Genomic DNA, 16,080 nt, shown 5'->3' on the forward strand with positions numbered 1-16,080 from the left:
TATTATTATTATTATTATTATTATTATTATTATTATTATTATTATTATTATAGTCTATATTTAGTGGTATATTCAAAGCCAAAGCACTAAATAATAAACATGCATGCTTACAAACGGAAACATGAAACTATATCAAGATTTATCAAACAATGAAATTGCAATCAAATTAAGCCTTCATGTCCCATGCAAAAAATAATAAAACTCTAAAATGATTTAAAAAGAAGAAAAAAAACAATAATATTATATATTCAAAAATAATAAAACTATATCAAGATTTATCGAACAATGAAATTATTTAAAAAAATACTAAAAATATTTAATTAGATTAATAAAGATCGTAACCAAAATATTATTATTTAATAGTTGAAATAATACATACATGCAGCACTAATTTCCTAAAATATCTAGACAGATGATAAGTCCTTCTACAATCTTTATTAATCTTTATTAAAGATATTAAATAATTATAATAATAATAATAATTGATAATATACCTGTTTTAAAATCCAATTAGATTCCACGGGTTGATTTGTGATCCAAGTCACCCGAGTTATAGGCAGAGAAAAACCAGCTAAAATTTATCAATTTTTTTATTTTTATTTTTTAAAAATAATATTTTTTTAATTTTTATAAAATATAAAAAATTAAGTTAAGTCAAATCAATCTATTTGACTCCTGAGTCCTGACCTTAACTTACCCCATATTTAACTTTGGGTTTAAAAATTAGGAAGAGTAATAATAGTAATAATACAGAGGCATGCCGTACATGTGAGCTGCGGTACAGCGCGCCAACCTCCACTATTTGTACTATAAAAACCTTCCTATCTCTCCGCTCTTCCTCTCAAGCCTCTCCTCCTCCCTGTCCCTCTCTCTCTCTGACATTTGTTTGTTTCTTTTCTTCTTATCAATATCTTCACCCTTTTAGCCGGACTTCAATACACGAGGTCCGCCGGCGTCCAGCCAAATCCGACGTCAGCATGGATACACATGCCGGCGAACCCACCCTGAAACCATACCTTCGTCACCACCATGATCATCATGATTTACAGCCTCCGACGTCTGTAAAGGCATCGGATGCACTCCCATTACCTCTTTACTTAACAAATGGTTTGTTCTTCGGGCTATTTTTCTCCGTGGCCTACTTCCTTCTCCATCGTTGGCGCGAAAAGATCCGAAACTCCACTCCCCTTCATATCATCACTTTCCCTGAAATCGCTGGGATAGTATGTTTGGCTGCTTCGGTTATTTATCTTCTTGGTTTCTTTGGGATTGGCGTTGTTCAATCTTTTATCTCTCGAGGGTCTAATGATTCTTGGGATGTTGAGGAAGATAATAATGTTATGATCAAGAAAAATGGTATCGGTTGCACTCCTGCGGAATCACTTGCATGCACTCTTGCCCCTGTTTCGAGGGAAAGAGTTGTTGCACCAACGATTCAATTAGAACCATTAATTTTATCAGGTGACGACGAGGAGGTTATCAAAGGAGTGGTATCTGGGACTATTCCTTCGTATTCTCTTGAATCAAAGCTTGGAGATTGCAAAAGGGCAGCTGCTATTCGGCGTGAAGCGCTTCAGAGGATGACAGGGAGGTCTCTGGAGGGATTGCCATTAGAAGGGTTTGATTATGAGTCAATATTGGGGCAGTGTTGTGAGATGCCTGTCGGGTTTGTGCAGATTCCTGTGGGAATTGCTGGGCCATTGTTGCTTAATGGGACGGAGTATATGGTCCCAATGGCTACGACTGAGGGGTGCTTGGTGGCCTCTACAAATAGAGGGTGCAAGGCTATTTATGCATCAGGTGGTGCTAGTTCTATGTTGCTTAAAGATGCCATGACTAGAGCTCCTGTTGTCAGGTTTGGGACCGCAAAAAGGGCTGCTGAGTTGAAGTTCTTTGTTGAGGATCCTGCTAATTTCGACACTCTTTCTGTTGCTTTCAACAGGTTCTTGATTTTCTCCTCTTTTTCCTATTTTTTTTAAGAAAGCAGATATTAGACTAATTAATCAATCTTCCTTTTTCAAATTTAATCCTTCTTTTTAGTCTTCTTTGGCCTACAATGATTTATTTCTTGATTTCTTGAAATTGGAAATTGTCCATCTCCAAGGCTATCCAGCCAAGGAGCTAGAAAGTTGGTACCATATGATTTTGGATACTGCTAAAGTCTGTTTGATTTGGTTTTGCTTTTTTAAAGAGTGTCTTGGCAGAACTTTTCTTGATCTTTTGGCAATATTTTGTTGTTGGTGAATGAAAATTTATTGATGGCGATGGGTTCTAATTTTCTTCATTAGTATTTTGCATGGGTTAACCATTACCCGCCTATTATATTTATCTACCACAACAGGTTTTGCTTTTCTAATGTTCTTGTCTCTGTCGGGAAGATTTTTATATTCCAAAAGGAAAATTATGATTGAATTTTTTATTTCACACGGGCACAGATACTTGACGTGGTGGATGATATGCAGGTCAAGCAGATTTGGAAGGCTACAAAACATTAAATGTGCAGTGGCAGGAAAGAATTTGTACATGAGGTTTAGTTGCAGCACAGGTGATGCTATGGGAATGAACATGGTCTCCAAAGGAGTCCAAAATGTTCTTGATTATGTTCAAACAGATTTTCCTGACATGGACATCATTGGCATCTCTGGTAAACCCTCCGTGCTGCTTAATTTCCATTTTTGGATTCATTATCGGGTGATGTATACAGTTAATGATTCGGTATTTTCAATCTGTGTTTTGAGTTCCTCAGGCAACTTCTGTTCAGACAAGAAACCTGCAGCTGTAAATTGGATTGAAGGGCGTGGAAAGTCAGTTGTATGTGAGGCAATCATAAAGGAAGAGGTGGTTCAGAAGGTACTGAAGACCAATATAGATACCTTGGTGGAGCTTAACATGCTTAAGAACCTTGCAGGTTCAGCTATGGCTGGTGCTCTTGGTGGGTTTAATGCCCATGCCAGCAATATTGTCAGTGCAGTCTATATAGCCACAGGACAGGATCCTGCTCAGAATGTTGAGAGCTCTCACTGCATTACTATGATGGAAGCTGTTAATAATGGAAAGGACCTTCATATCTCAGTCACCATGCCTTCCATTGAGGTAAAATGCCTAGCTAATAAGCCATTTCCAACCTTTTGGTCTGTTGATTCAATATTCAACTCGAGTTTCGGGGTGACCCGGCAAATTATTTAGATTTAACCGAGTTAATTATAAGCCCGAGTTTTTTCTATTTGAAACTCGGCCAAGACCCATGTCAACTTGCTGGGTGGGCCGGTTTCATAACAATGATCATGACATATAAAGAACCTTATTTTAGCTTTGTAATTGAAGAGGAAGGCCATGTGTAAATTAATAGTCATGCAATCAAAAAACTGTGTTATAATTTGAGTTCTGACATCAAGAGCAAAACTCTAACTCTCTTTTTTTTTTTTTTATGCATCAACTATTTGGTTCAGGTGGGCACAGTTGGAGGTGGCACCCAACTAGCATCCCAATCAGCTTGCTTGAACCTGCTTGGAGTAAAGGGCGCAAGCAAAGATTCTCCAGGATCAAACTCAAGACTCTTGGCTACTATCGTTGCTGGTTCTGTTTTGGCAGGAGAGCTGTCCCTCATGTCTGCAATTGCAGCTGGTCAGCTTGTAAAGAGCCACATGAAATACAACAGATCAAGCAAAGATGTGTCAAAGATAGCTTCCTAAAATATTTTAATTGGCAAGATATCTTACAATGAAGAAGCAAAAAATAAATCTTCAGTAAGAAAGTAGGAAATATAAAAATCTAGACAGAATGCTGGCGAGTGTGTTGAGGGGACAAACAAGTAGATGGCCATGTGGAGCAGCTAGTTAATAAACAAAGCCAGTTCACATTGCTGGAATCATGTGACTCTGGTAGGTCTCTTTCCAAGATTTACCAGGATGCTTCCATTTGTGAGTTTTTTAAAGGGATAGTGGAGCCATGATCTGTTGTTTTCACCTCTGTCCCTTGCATGATATGCCAATTGTCGAGGCTCTCTGGGCCAAACTGTGATCTCTTAAAGTTAATTTTTCTTGTTAATTGTACTTTGGATCTGGATTAACTTTAGGTGAGAGCATCTCTTAATGAGATTTAGATCTGTTTCAAGTGCCTGTTGTCTGTATTGTAACTCTGCATTTCTCTGTTATCAGGCTAAGCACATGATCAGGAAATCAGCCCTAGCCGGTCCAAAAACCCTTGATTGTGCATCTTCTTAGCACTGTGATCACTAATTTTGAACCTAAAAAAATCCCATCAGGGAGATTTCTTTTTTGATCAAATTGCATCACTTGCATTCCCAGCAAAAACTAACAATTTGCACTGACAAGCTGGTGAGATTGGCTTTGGCGTTAGGCATCATCGATTTGTTGGCGTTGCCCACTATAACACATATTGTAGGTAACATGGGATATAGAATGCTTTGATAAAAATTAAAAAAAAAATCAACAAGAGGATTGCAAGGTTGACATTAATGAGATGGGGGCGGGTGTTAGGCATATCACCCGCTGGGATGAAGGTGAATTGGCAACCACCAATTAAATGGACGTTTTAAAATTGGATAATTATTGTTTTTTAAAATATTTTTTGTTTTAAAATATATTAAAATAATAAAATATCAAAAAATTATTAATTTTAAAAAATAAAATTTAATTATTTTTAAAACACAAAAATAAATTCAATGGTTCAGGACGTTACAGGTGCTTACCAGGCTGGGCTATCAAAAAAGACGGAAGAAAAAATATAAATTTTACGCTACGCCGTCTGTGGGAATCGAACCCACGACCACATGGTTAAAAGCCATGCGCTCTACCAGCTGAGCTAAGACGGCTTGCTCGTTCTTGTTAGCGGATTTGTCTATATATACCTTTTATGAATGATGGAAACTAATGAAGGAACATTCACACCCAATAAATTTGTTGATGGGGAAATTACATTTCGGACCCTGTTGGTTCAGGGAAGCTCCACTTTACATCTCCTCTAAAATACCCAATGTCAACCCTTGAGTTTCCAGAAGTTTCGGTGTGATTATTATAGGCCAATTTTGTAATTGTCTTTTGAATTTTAGAAAATTTATTATCGCATGTATGAGAGCTTGGGAAAAGTTGACAAGTGAAAGCAAATGGGAGAAAAAATGGGCACTGCTCCTCTAGGTTTCATGAGCTATCTGCTGGCTCCTTGGTGCTAGATTGGAACTCTTTCAAAACTACAGAGTTGACACTACAAAATCTTAAACTACAAGGATCAATGTGGAAAATTTCTGAATCTATGGAGGCTAAAATATAGCTTACCCTGTGTTTAACTACTTCAGTCACAGTTTATAGCAAAAGGATAATGAGAGAAAAATCATCTTCTTCAATCTGAGATCTTCAAAATCTAAAGTTGATCATAATATTGTTAGGGTTTTTTACTACCTTGATGTTAATGGCTACCAGTTCTTCACGGTTTAAACCTCAACAATCTATTATGATGAGGTCTTGTTGCTTGCGTTTTGCATATCAGCCCACTAGAAAAGATAGCATCCACTCCAGAACTAAGTCCCCTGACCTGAGCCTAGTTTCATTGCAAGCTAGTTTGGAAATTGAACGGTCAAGCATAACCTGCCTAATTGCCCAGGTCAAGGTCAAGATCAAACTCGGATGAGAACTGACCAGTTGAGATTTTAAAAAGAAAAAATTATCTAAAATAATATCGTTTTAATAGTTTTTTTCTTTTGAAAAAACAAATCTAAAACAACATGGCCAGGATATGATAACTATGATTCCAACAATATTATGTTTTTAGTTCAAAATGGGGAAACTCACGTGCATCGAAGTGAAGACATTCAGTGTCAGTGATGACAAACAAAAGGCCTCAGCAAAGCATCATTTGGAAGCTTTGATCGGCCTAATTCCAATTGGAGCACCATGTGTCAGGACACAAGCTACCCAAATAAGTTCACAGCAGACGGAAGAAAAGGTGGAAACATAAATTATGTCCAACAAATTCCACTTACAAATCGAGTAATGAATGGACTGATAATATTGTGCTAATGTTGTATACATACTACGATGCAATCAAAGTCTGCAGCACATCTGGGTAACTCTGTTATTCAGATTCCCGAGTACCCTTTCATATCCTAGATAGTCAATCACTTTTGCCCTCTTGGGATCCAATCTCTTGCAAGTAATGCTCTGCATCTAGCGCTGCCATGCAGCCTGCATTATCATGAAACAACAGATTTTAAGTCAATCAGAATGAGAACACAAAACCAGGTAAGGTGGATGAAACAAAGCTATTCCTTGAAGGTACTCTTGCTCAGTCAAAATTAACCAAGTATGGTCCAAAAATACCGGGTCCTAGACAAACTGTGGTGCATGCAGTTACCGGAAAGATTTCTATATTTTGACATCTTATTTGTTATCGGAAAGAGTTCTATATTTTGGTTGGACAAGGTGTACAGGGTTTGCCCTTATGCACTAACTCTGCGTGTTTGGTATTGTAACGCAATATATATTAAAATATATTTTAATATTTTTAATATTTGCACATCAAAATTATTAAAATATATAAATTTAATATTTTTTTCAAGTCAACCACAACTTGGCACATGTCGATCCATCAAACAACAATTGTCTTTCAGACTTCATTTTATCTCTCACAATCAAATCGTGTGTTATGTAGAATAAAATCTCCAAAGGGATCTGCATAGTTTATGCACATAAATGAAGGGATGATATGCTACCAAATAGAAATGCTATGTTGCCCGTAACAGACAATGTAGGTAGGTTCAACACACAAATGAAGGGATGATATTTAAAATGTGACCCAAATGCTAAGTATGTGGAGCACTTGCAAAAGTAATTTTATTAAAATATTTTTTTTAAGATTTTCATTTATTCTTTGCGTCAAGCTGAAACCACTACAATACCAGAGAACACACCATTACATAACTATTAGAGTGTCCTACCTAAAAGTTGACAGTCTTGCTTCCAAACAAGTCAGGTTTACTACTACTTGATTCTTATTCCATCAGCAACCAAAGACAGAAAACCACTTCACAGCCCAACTCCAGTCACAATTGATTTCTTAGCATAGTTCCTGTTACACTCCATTTCCTCTTACAAAGAACACTCTTTGCATGAGATTTCTTTGAATTTCAAGACCCCTTGGTCCGAACCTCAATGTCAGCTAAAGAGTAACTTATTTATGAACCAGACAAGCAGGTAAAGGTACATTGTTTTCTTCAAATTGGTTCAGGAAGAGAGGGATTTATAAGAGAGGCTTTAGCATGTAATATCAAACAAGACCAATCTGACAGCATTAATCACATATTAAGCATCCTTTATACACCTCTGTCAACAGTTCAGGGAGAGTTATATTGGGAGTTTTATGTCTGCCATTTGAAACTCTATCTGAAACAAGCATTTAAACCAATGACAGAGAACGCTATTTCAGCAAGATCAATCAAATTGTTCACATTTTCAAGACTAGTTAACCTCAATCTCACTGCCTCCGGGATGGTTTATCAATTGAACAACATGAGTAGGTGTGGACAAATCGTGTTCTTGACATTGGTAAAGCCTACAACTTATACAAAGAGGCTTTGATACGATAACATCAAGTACAGTGGCAGCTACTTTCATAGACAGGGGAGGGTAGCAGCCTCCCCAAGGATTTTCAATTTTTTACTATATATGCATTTAAGTCTTTGTATTTTTTAAATCATGCAATTCAGTCCTTGCATCTCAAAATATGCTTGCAATTGAATACTTGATTTCGAATTTTTCCTTTTTTTAAAAGGCTAAACGTCTCTCTGTGTATATATAGATATATAACGAACATATTAGTTTGAAGCAATAAAATACAAAATTTTCAGTGCTTCCTTTCCCAATTAATTTAAAAGTATTATTTGTACACTCATTATACTAGACAATCAAAATTACAACAAAAATTGAAAATTTAAACTAATTTTTTTTTCTTTCTTTTTTTCATTTTTGATGGAATCAAATCTATTATCCAAACTTAATATGAATGGAATTGTGTGCGAACACAAGCTTTACACTATACTTTCAGTCATGTTATTGCCTCCCCTAAAATCTTGTTCAGGATCCACCATTGATCGAGTAGGACCAGACAACTAACAAGATTCAACATCCAATACCAAGCATGACACTGACGGTGCATTTATTAACCTTTCCTGAAGGATTCAGGATCATAACTTACACTCTGAGGCTTATGCCTGCCCTTCAAACTATTAATCAAAACATTCATATTGATAGTGCAGAGAAATCATTATATGCGAGGTTTATGCCCGCCCTTTAAACTATTAATTAAAACATTCATGTTGATGGTTCCGAGAAAAAATCATATACGAGTCCTAAAAACCAAACAATAAAATTAATCATAGAACATAAAAATGGGGGTAAATGAAACAAACCAGTGCCAGCAGCAGTAATAGCCTGTCTGTACTTCTTATCCTGAACATCACCAGCAGCAAAAACCCCACGAACACTAGTCTTTGTAGTCCCCGGTTTGGTCACAACATATCCATCAGAATCCAACTCCAACTGCCCATCCAAAAACCTAGTAGCAGGCTCGTGTCCAATAGCAAAAAACAACCCATTAACCTTCAAATCCGAAACCTCCCCAGTAACCACATTCTTCACTTTAAGCCCACCTACAACCCTCTCTCCATAAGCCTCCTCCACTACGGAATTCCAAATGACCTCGATCTTCGGATTCGACAACGTCCTACTTTGCATTATCTTAGAAGCCCTAAATGTATCCCTCCTGTGAATAATATAAACCTTAGATCCATACTTGGTCAAGAAATTCGCTTCTTCCATTGCGGAATCCCCTCCTCCAATCACAGCCAATGGCTTCTCCCTAAAAATAGGCGCAGCCCCATCACACACCGCGCAAGCCGAAATTCCTCTATTCCAAAACGTTTCCGACCCTGCAAAACTCAGCTTCTTCGCCACCGCCCCGGTAGCAACAATAACCGAATCAGCAACGACACGTTTAGAATCAGTGAAAACCTCAAATGGGGTTTTCGAAAAATTCACTTTAGTAACCGTTTCAGTAAAGATTTGGGTCCCAAAACGGGCGGATTGAGCCCGGAACTTCTCAGTCAGATCACCCCCCATTATTCCTTCAGGGAAACCAGGAAAGTTTTCCACGTCAGTTGTGGTCGTAAGCTGGCCGCCGGGGGCGATATCATTTGCCATCCAACCTTCAAACAAGATGGGTTTTAGCTCAGCTCGAGAGGCATAGATCGCTGCAGTGTGTGCCGCGGGTCCGCTTCCGATTATGCAGACACGGGTCTTGAGCTCTTCCATGGCGGTGAAGGTTGCGGTGGTTATTTTAGGAGTGGATGTGGTGGAGAAGGAAGCGGCGACGATGGACGTGGTGGCTATGCCTATGAAATTGCGGGCTTTAAAGAGGAGGGATTTTAGTCTGCTAGATGTTTGATTCATTCCTCTTTATGGGATTTTGCTTTTTTTCATTTATTTATTTTATTTTATTTTTTGTATTTTTCCTTTTATCTCCTCGATGTTTCTTAGGGTTTTACATCCAAAGAAAGAGGATTTGTGGTTCTTTTCTTGCCACTGTTGCCATCATTTTAATAATAAAAAATAAATAACTCCATGATTTACAAGTTTACCTAATATTATACTATTCAAATTTAATTGTTTTTGAAGAGTCATGGTTTTTCCGTAAATTGATTTTTCTTTGGTCAAAACAGACGCCTCTTGGGTCAAGATACAGACCTACACTTCAAAACTGAATTGAATGGTCAGCCATTTCAGAGCTACTCAAGTTCGGCCCATTAGCAGCTGGCTCGTGATAAAAAGCCCAGCCCAAACATGAAGTGACCAGGAGCCCATAGTCATCATTGGTCATCATAGAGATTCCCTTCTTCTTTTTAAGTAAATAATTAAGGGATTAATAACATCATAATTAAAGCTTTAATTTGCTAACTTTATAGAAAGTCCAAAATACAGTGGCATCAAGCCCTAAATTTCAACGAAAAAGCTTTGCCTTCTGTCAAGAACATAACTATGTTTAGTCAAATAATGGCAAGGTGTTAGGTGCTAATTATACAAGCTTTGATTAAATTCTTCCTTTCACACCTACCATGAATATTCCTCCCTAGATTGCCACCCTACCGATATTATCACTAGATAATAATCTTTTAGTGTGTTTGGTATTATATAGTATAATATATTTTTTTTAAGTATTTTTTTATAATATATTAAATTAATTTTTTCAAGTTTTTTTTTTAGTTTTTACATTAATATTTTAAAGTCATCAAAAAAATACTAAAAATATCGATTCAAAAATTGTGAGAAAATTCAAGAACATATATAATAATACTTGCCACTCTTCCTTGTAATATTGCTGTCAAAATCAATTCAAAAATATATTTGAAAATTCAAGAACAGCTTTGGGCATTTTTTAAAAAAATTAAAAAATTTATTTTACTTAAAATAATTTTTTTAATGTTTTTGGATATTTTTAATATGCTGATTTCAAAATTAATTTTTTAAAAATAAAAATTATTACTTTAATATATTCCAAGCAAAAATCAAACAATAGTTACCAGAATTCTAAATATTTTTCGATAATATGACAAGAAAAAGGAATGAATTGAACTAGTAATTGGTTTAACAAGTACTTTTCTCGTTAATTTCTCCAAACTTCTCTTGCTTCTGCTACAGAAAAATTCATGGCAACCCAAGATTCTGGATTATATATACACAAGGCGAGGAGGGGAATAGTTTCAGCTTTCAAGCACTCTTGAAGAGGCAAAACAAGAAGAACAAAAAAATCAGAATCTAACACAGCAAAAGGCACAAGTGAATGACACGAAAAACACTATGATTTTTTTATACAAGAACATACAGTGGATATGTATGATTATCTTGGGCTGACTTGTTTTTGTTCCACAGAGATGGATGACCTCTTAATGAACTCCAAGCAATCTGCAATGGCTTCAGAGTAGAAAGAATTTGATCTTCCAAACGATCTGAAACTGTAGTGTTCATCACCTTTTTCCATGTAGTGGCAGCTGGTTGCATCCATCACCAATACCCTCTTGCTGCTACCACATCTTTTGATGCCACTATCCCTACCCATCCCTCTCTTCAAATACTGCACTGCTTGTCCATAAGAAGATCTCCATCTACTCAAGAACCTGAACAAGCAGAAAAATCTGGCTCTGAATCTCTGAACTGAAAATCTTCTGGGATACTTTAGCCTGAAACCTCTTGTGCAGCTGGCTCCGTGGTGGTGGTGGTGGTGGTGGTGGTGGTGGTGGTGAAGACGACCTCTCTTCCCAACTTCGGTGTCTGCCATATGACCCCTTAATTCTCTGATGCTAATGCAGGAAAATTAAAACTGGTGCCTAAGTTTCTTATATAAATTAGGTTGAAGAAGGACTTTTTGGAAGGTGAGTTGTAATGATGAGATACGAAGGGACTTAGAAAATGGTGGGTTTTTGGTGTTGTGGCTTTTGGACGGTCTAATGGGAGAGATTTATGCATTTACAACGTGGATATGATCATATGTATCTTAAAATATTATTTTTTTCTAATTCGTCAGCAAATTATACACCGATATTAGTTTATATATCAATTAAGATTAAAATCTTTTTTTGAACATTTTAAATATAAAATAAAACTCCCTAACTTATAAGAAATTCTATGGTGTTAAGTTATAACTATCAATATTTATACTGTAATAAACCATGAGGGGGTAAATCTCAACTGGTCAGATCCTGAATTTGCTTTCTAGAGGTCACCAGTTCGAGTCTTACAAACCTCAGGGTCATTGGAGACGTACATGATCGTTAACTTCAGAACTTATAAAATTAATCAAAGTGCACGTAAGGTTATCTAAACACCCACGTTAATTTAAATAAAAAAATATATTATAAAAGAGATGTATAGAGAAAAAAACACAAAAGCATAACTTTTAATGTTAAAGAAAATACTCTTATTATCTTTAATAAATTCTTATATAATTTTTTTCTCTCATGTCATATCTCTATCCTAAATTTGAAGCATAGTTTTAAATAGAAGAAGGAAAAACTTGGTGTGACTTGGCGGGTTGACCCGGTAAGATCCGATCAAAAACCCGGTTGCAACCTGTTGACTTTTATGTTGTTTTTTACTAAAATAACATCGTTTTGATATAAAAAAATTGACCCGGACAAAACCCGGAAATAATAATAATAATAATAATAATTTAAGTATGATATGATTAGTATGGTAGGGCCAAAGGGAAGAAAGAAAAAGAAAAGAAAACGGAAGCGTCCCTTTTCAAATTAGTAGGTGCCAAAAGCATAGCCTTACATCGATGCGATAAAAAAAAAATGGTATCAATGAGTGAAATCCGGAAAGAGCAACTTGCGATTGCGGGAGACAGAACACTGCTTGTAGATAACCATATTGATTTTCTTATGCAGAAGATTTGTTAGTCTAACAATGTTTGACTTGTGAAATTTTCTTCTTTTGTGCTTCGAATTGTATTTTAATATTTATTTTAAAACAATATAATTTACTGCTGTTTTCAATGCTTTCCCTTTAACATGTTCGTTGGTGTTAAAAATAAAATAATATATATTTTTAATTAAACAAATATGCTTTTAAAAAAGCAATTTGACCAACCAACCTTTCTATATGCTATGCCTTGTGTGATTGGGCTCTTTAAGTCTATAGTGGGTGTTTTCCGTACGGCATTGTGGAAGACAATTGTACGATTTGCATTGTTTTTGCGATAGAAAAAGAAGGTTTGGTGTTATATATATATATATATATATATATATATATATATATATATATATATATATATATATATATATATATTTAAATTCTAGTTTGTATTTGTGTTTTAAAAATATTTTAAAAAAATTAAATTTTTTATTTTTTTCTTTACTTCAAATTAATATGTTTTTAGATCATTTTAATGCTTTAATATCAAAAATAATTTTTAAAAAATAAAAAAATTTCTACAAAAAAAATTCAAACCAAAGTAATTTAGGATGATTGATTTGCAAAAAGGTAGACGAACATTAATCCAAATCTTAATCAAATCCTTATGGTTGTTTTGTTTTATCTTAATTAGACTTTTAGATTTTAGAAATTCTCCAGCTTAGAACATCAAACTTCGATTTTGCACATAAACATAAATCTAAGGCGTAATTCGTAAATGGGTACGAGTAAGAGGATTCAATTGTGAATTTTTTAGATATATGAATTCTATTTGAGAAAAAAAAAACTAAATAAATTGGAGACTGAATCAAGAATCCACGTGTCATAGAGTGGTTTATTTGAGGTTTGCCCTGAAAAATATAAAGATATCAGCAAGATGTTTGCGTGGCAACTTAGCAACTCCTTAATTCACTCGATTATAGTTGTAAGAACCAAATCAAGATTGATTCGGGAAAAGAATTCAGGTAAAGAGTTTACCTAAATTGATTTGATTTTTTTAAAAAGAATTAAAACTAAACCATGGTGACAAAAAAATTGTTTTAAAAAAAATGAATTGATTAAGTGGACCATGTCAAGCCTGAATCAATGGGTCAACCTGATTTTTTACCTTGTCAACCATGTTTTATCTTTTAACTGGGATCAATCCAAGCATTGGATCAGCTGAGCTTCCAGGCCAACATACTGAACCGGTTCTACTTTCACAACCATGCACTTAAGGAAAAACTGGGCAATTAGCATACAAAATAAAATTAAAAAAAATGATGAATTAATATTGTAGTAAAAAGTTTTGGTGAAATAATATATTTTTAGATGTCACGGTTTTGAACCGCAATATCAATGAAATTCAAGATTAACTTGTTGACCGGTTCAAAAATAACAAGGAAAGTTACAAAACTGTCAAAATCAGGGTCTTAGGGTGATATTTATGAAATCTAAAGATCTAATGATCGGAACAGTGACTCCATACCTTCCATACTTACTTTTAAGGAAAACAACATTCAAAAACTCAACTAAAAAAATAACTTTTTAATCCTTATGATGCTTTTAAGCCATTATTCTAGTCTAGCGAGACCAGATTTTCTCTTATGCCTAAACCTGTCTCACTAGTCTATAAATGTATTTGTTAGGCCATTCACGCAATCTATCTGAGGCAGATCCTCATCTAGTTATGATAAACTCACACATATCTGCTCATAATCATCCGTTTATCGCAAGTCCTGCATCATTGGTACTCGTAAATATATTTGGAAGAAAAAATTCATAAAATTATAGTTTTGTGTGAAATAATTAACCGGTTCATGCAACTGGATCAACCGATCGCTTGGTTAAGCCAGAGGATTGCCATGAAGTTACATGTTTAAATGTGATTATTCAGAAATTAAATAACTATGTAAAGGTTTTTAATTTAACATGATAATTTGTTTTTTTTTTCAATCCTGCACCTAACTGGAAATTCTGCTTCAAGATCAGTTCGAACAGATTTGCAATTTCAATAAGAGGCTTGAATAATTTTAATTTGAAGCAAGGAACCTATGGACCTGCAAAGTGTGCATTTGAGGATATTTTTGGAAGTAAAAGAAATAAGAAATGTATGAAGATTTATTTATTGTTAATTTTAAAATAAAAATTTATTGAGTTACGTGTAAATGGGCTCGAACCCCCCCCCCCCCCCCCCACATTAATTAAAAAAGAAAAAAAAGAAAAAAAGAAATGCACAGTGATTAATTTGGTCGTCTACACTGTCTGTAGTTTTGTGGAAGTAGGTAGCCGAGAAAACCTGCACTGACATATATCTGTCCATGTCCCATGAGGCATCATCTGGACAGTTCAGACACGTGTCAAGAGATATGCCCCCCAGCCTCCCTACCCTGTCCTTGACCTTTCCCGATAGCCTCCTCCCATTTTCACATTACCTGTGCCCTCTGATTTAACTTTTTTTTTTAAAAAAAAAAATTATATTATTTGGATAAGATGAATTATAATGTTCCGTACATGTTATAAAAAGAAATACTTCTCTGTATTTATGTTGACATCTTATTTAAAAGTCAAAATCAAGACTTAAATGAGACTTACAATTATTTAAATACATGTTTTAAGAGCTTCATATATATTCTTATTAGAAGTAACAATTACCTCTTTTTATTAGAAAATGACCCTTAAAAAATAATTATACAATATGATGTCATATTAAAATAGATTTATATTCCTAATCGAGTGTAACTCAATTTAAATATTAAAGATTTATTTATTTTGTGTACAATATTTTTAAATGTTTAATTTAAAAAATATTTTCCTATAAAATATTTTATTTTTCTATGATAGTTGAAAAAAAAACCAAGTGATGGTGAAGTAGCTGTAATGATGGTGCAGGAGGTTGTGATGAAAAAAAAAAAAGGTGATGGTTATTAAAATAGTTAGATGATATTGTAAGTTTATTATTATTTATAAATATTTTATAGAACTTCACGAGTTGAAAATATTTTACAACAAATAAGCTAGGTTTGAAAATTGACAGTAAAATATTTTTCATTGACTAATTTTTTTACAACATATTTGATGAAAAAAAAAATTCTTGGAAAATGTTTTTTGTAATTTTTATATATATATATATATATATATATATATATATATATATATATTAACGAATTGAAAGATGGATTTTTAAATTTCTATGTCCTTTGATTAGTACAAAACAATGAAGTATTATTTTAGTTATGAAACTTATTTGTTTTTTATATCCAAACATTGGGAATGACGAACTCTACGTAAACTCGAGAGGATCGTATTCCTCGGTGGTTTTAGACCTCACCGACCAAAATCACATGATGTCGTCGAGGATCACAGTTTGATTATATTTTCGAGTTTTGAGCTATTTGTCTTCTTATCTTCTGTGGTGGCAAGAAACCTTGTCGGACCATCAAAGCATTAGGAAGAAAACGCGTGAATGACTTGTCGTATGAAATAAATATTATTTTCTTTTTTTTTTTATTTCCTCACCATTCTCCGTGGATTAGCAAGGATCTTATTACATTATTTTATGGAAAATGTAATTAATTTGATTCCATATGTATTGGGATTTGAAGGATTAGCTGCAGTTTGT

The 16,080-nt window shown here is 34.6% G+C and overlaps 2 protein-coding genes and 1 non-coding gene across 3 annotated transcripts; 1 reads left to right on the top strand and 2 right to left on the bottom strand.

The window, feature by feature from the left end:
- Positions 1-831: 831 nt before the first annotated feature.
- On the top strand, positions 832-4,113 carry LOC133696353 (3-hydroxy-3-methylglutaryl-coenzyme A reductase 1-like). Its single transcript, XM_062118528.1, has 4 exons — positions 832-1,942; positions 2,463-2,644; positions 2,747-3,093; positions 3,450-4,113. The coding sequence occupies exons 1-4, from the start codon at positions 978-980 to the stop codon at positions 3,690-3,692; spliced, it is 1,737 nt and encodes a 578-aa protein (XP_061974512.1). The 5' UTR covers positions 832-977; the 3' UTR covers positions 3,693-4,113.
- A 648-nt stretch (positions 4,114-4,761) lies between these two features.
- TRNAK-UUU (transfer RNA lysine (anticodon UUU)) lies at positions 4,762-4,834 on the bottom strand. Its single transcript has one exon. It is a non-coding gene; the product is annotated as a tRNA-Lys (tRNA).
- Positions 4,835-5,840: 1,006 nt separating this feature from the next.
- Positions 5,841-9,556, bottom strand: LOC133672227 (thioredoxin reductase 2-like). Its single transcript, XM_062092612.1, has 2 exons — positions 8,423-9,556; positions 5,841-6,200 (listed from the first exon to the last, which is right to left on the bottom strand). The coding sequence occupies exons 1-2, from the start codon at positions 9,459-9,461 to the stop codon at positions 6,130-6,132; spliced, it is 1,110 nt and encodes a 369-aa protein (XP_061948596.1). The 5' UTR covers positions 9,462-9,556; the 3' UTR covers positions 5,841-6,129.
- Between the last annotated feature and the right edge of the window lie 6,524 nt (positions 9,557-16,080).

Source organism: Populus nigra, chromosome 1 (genome assembly GCF_951802175.1).
Source record: "Populus nigra chromosome 1, ddPopNigr1.1, whole genome shotgun sequence".
Lineage (NCBI taxonomy): Eukaryota > Viridiplantae > Streptophyta > Magnoliopsida > Malpighiales > Salicaceae > Populus > Populus nigra.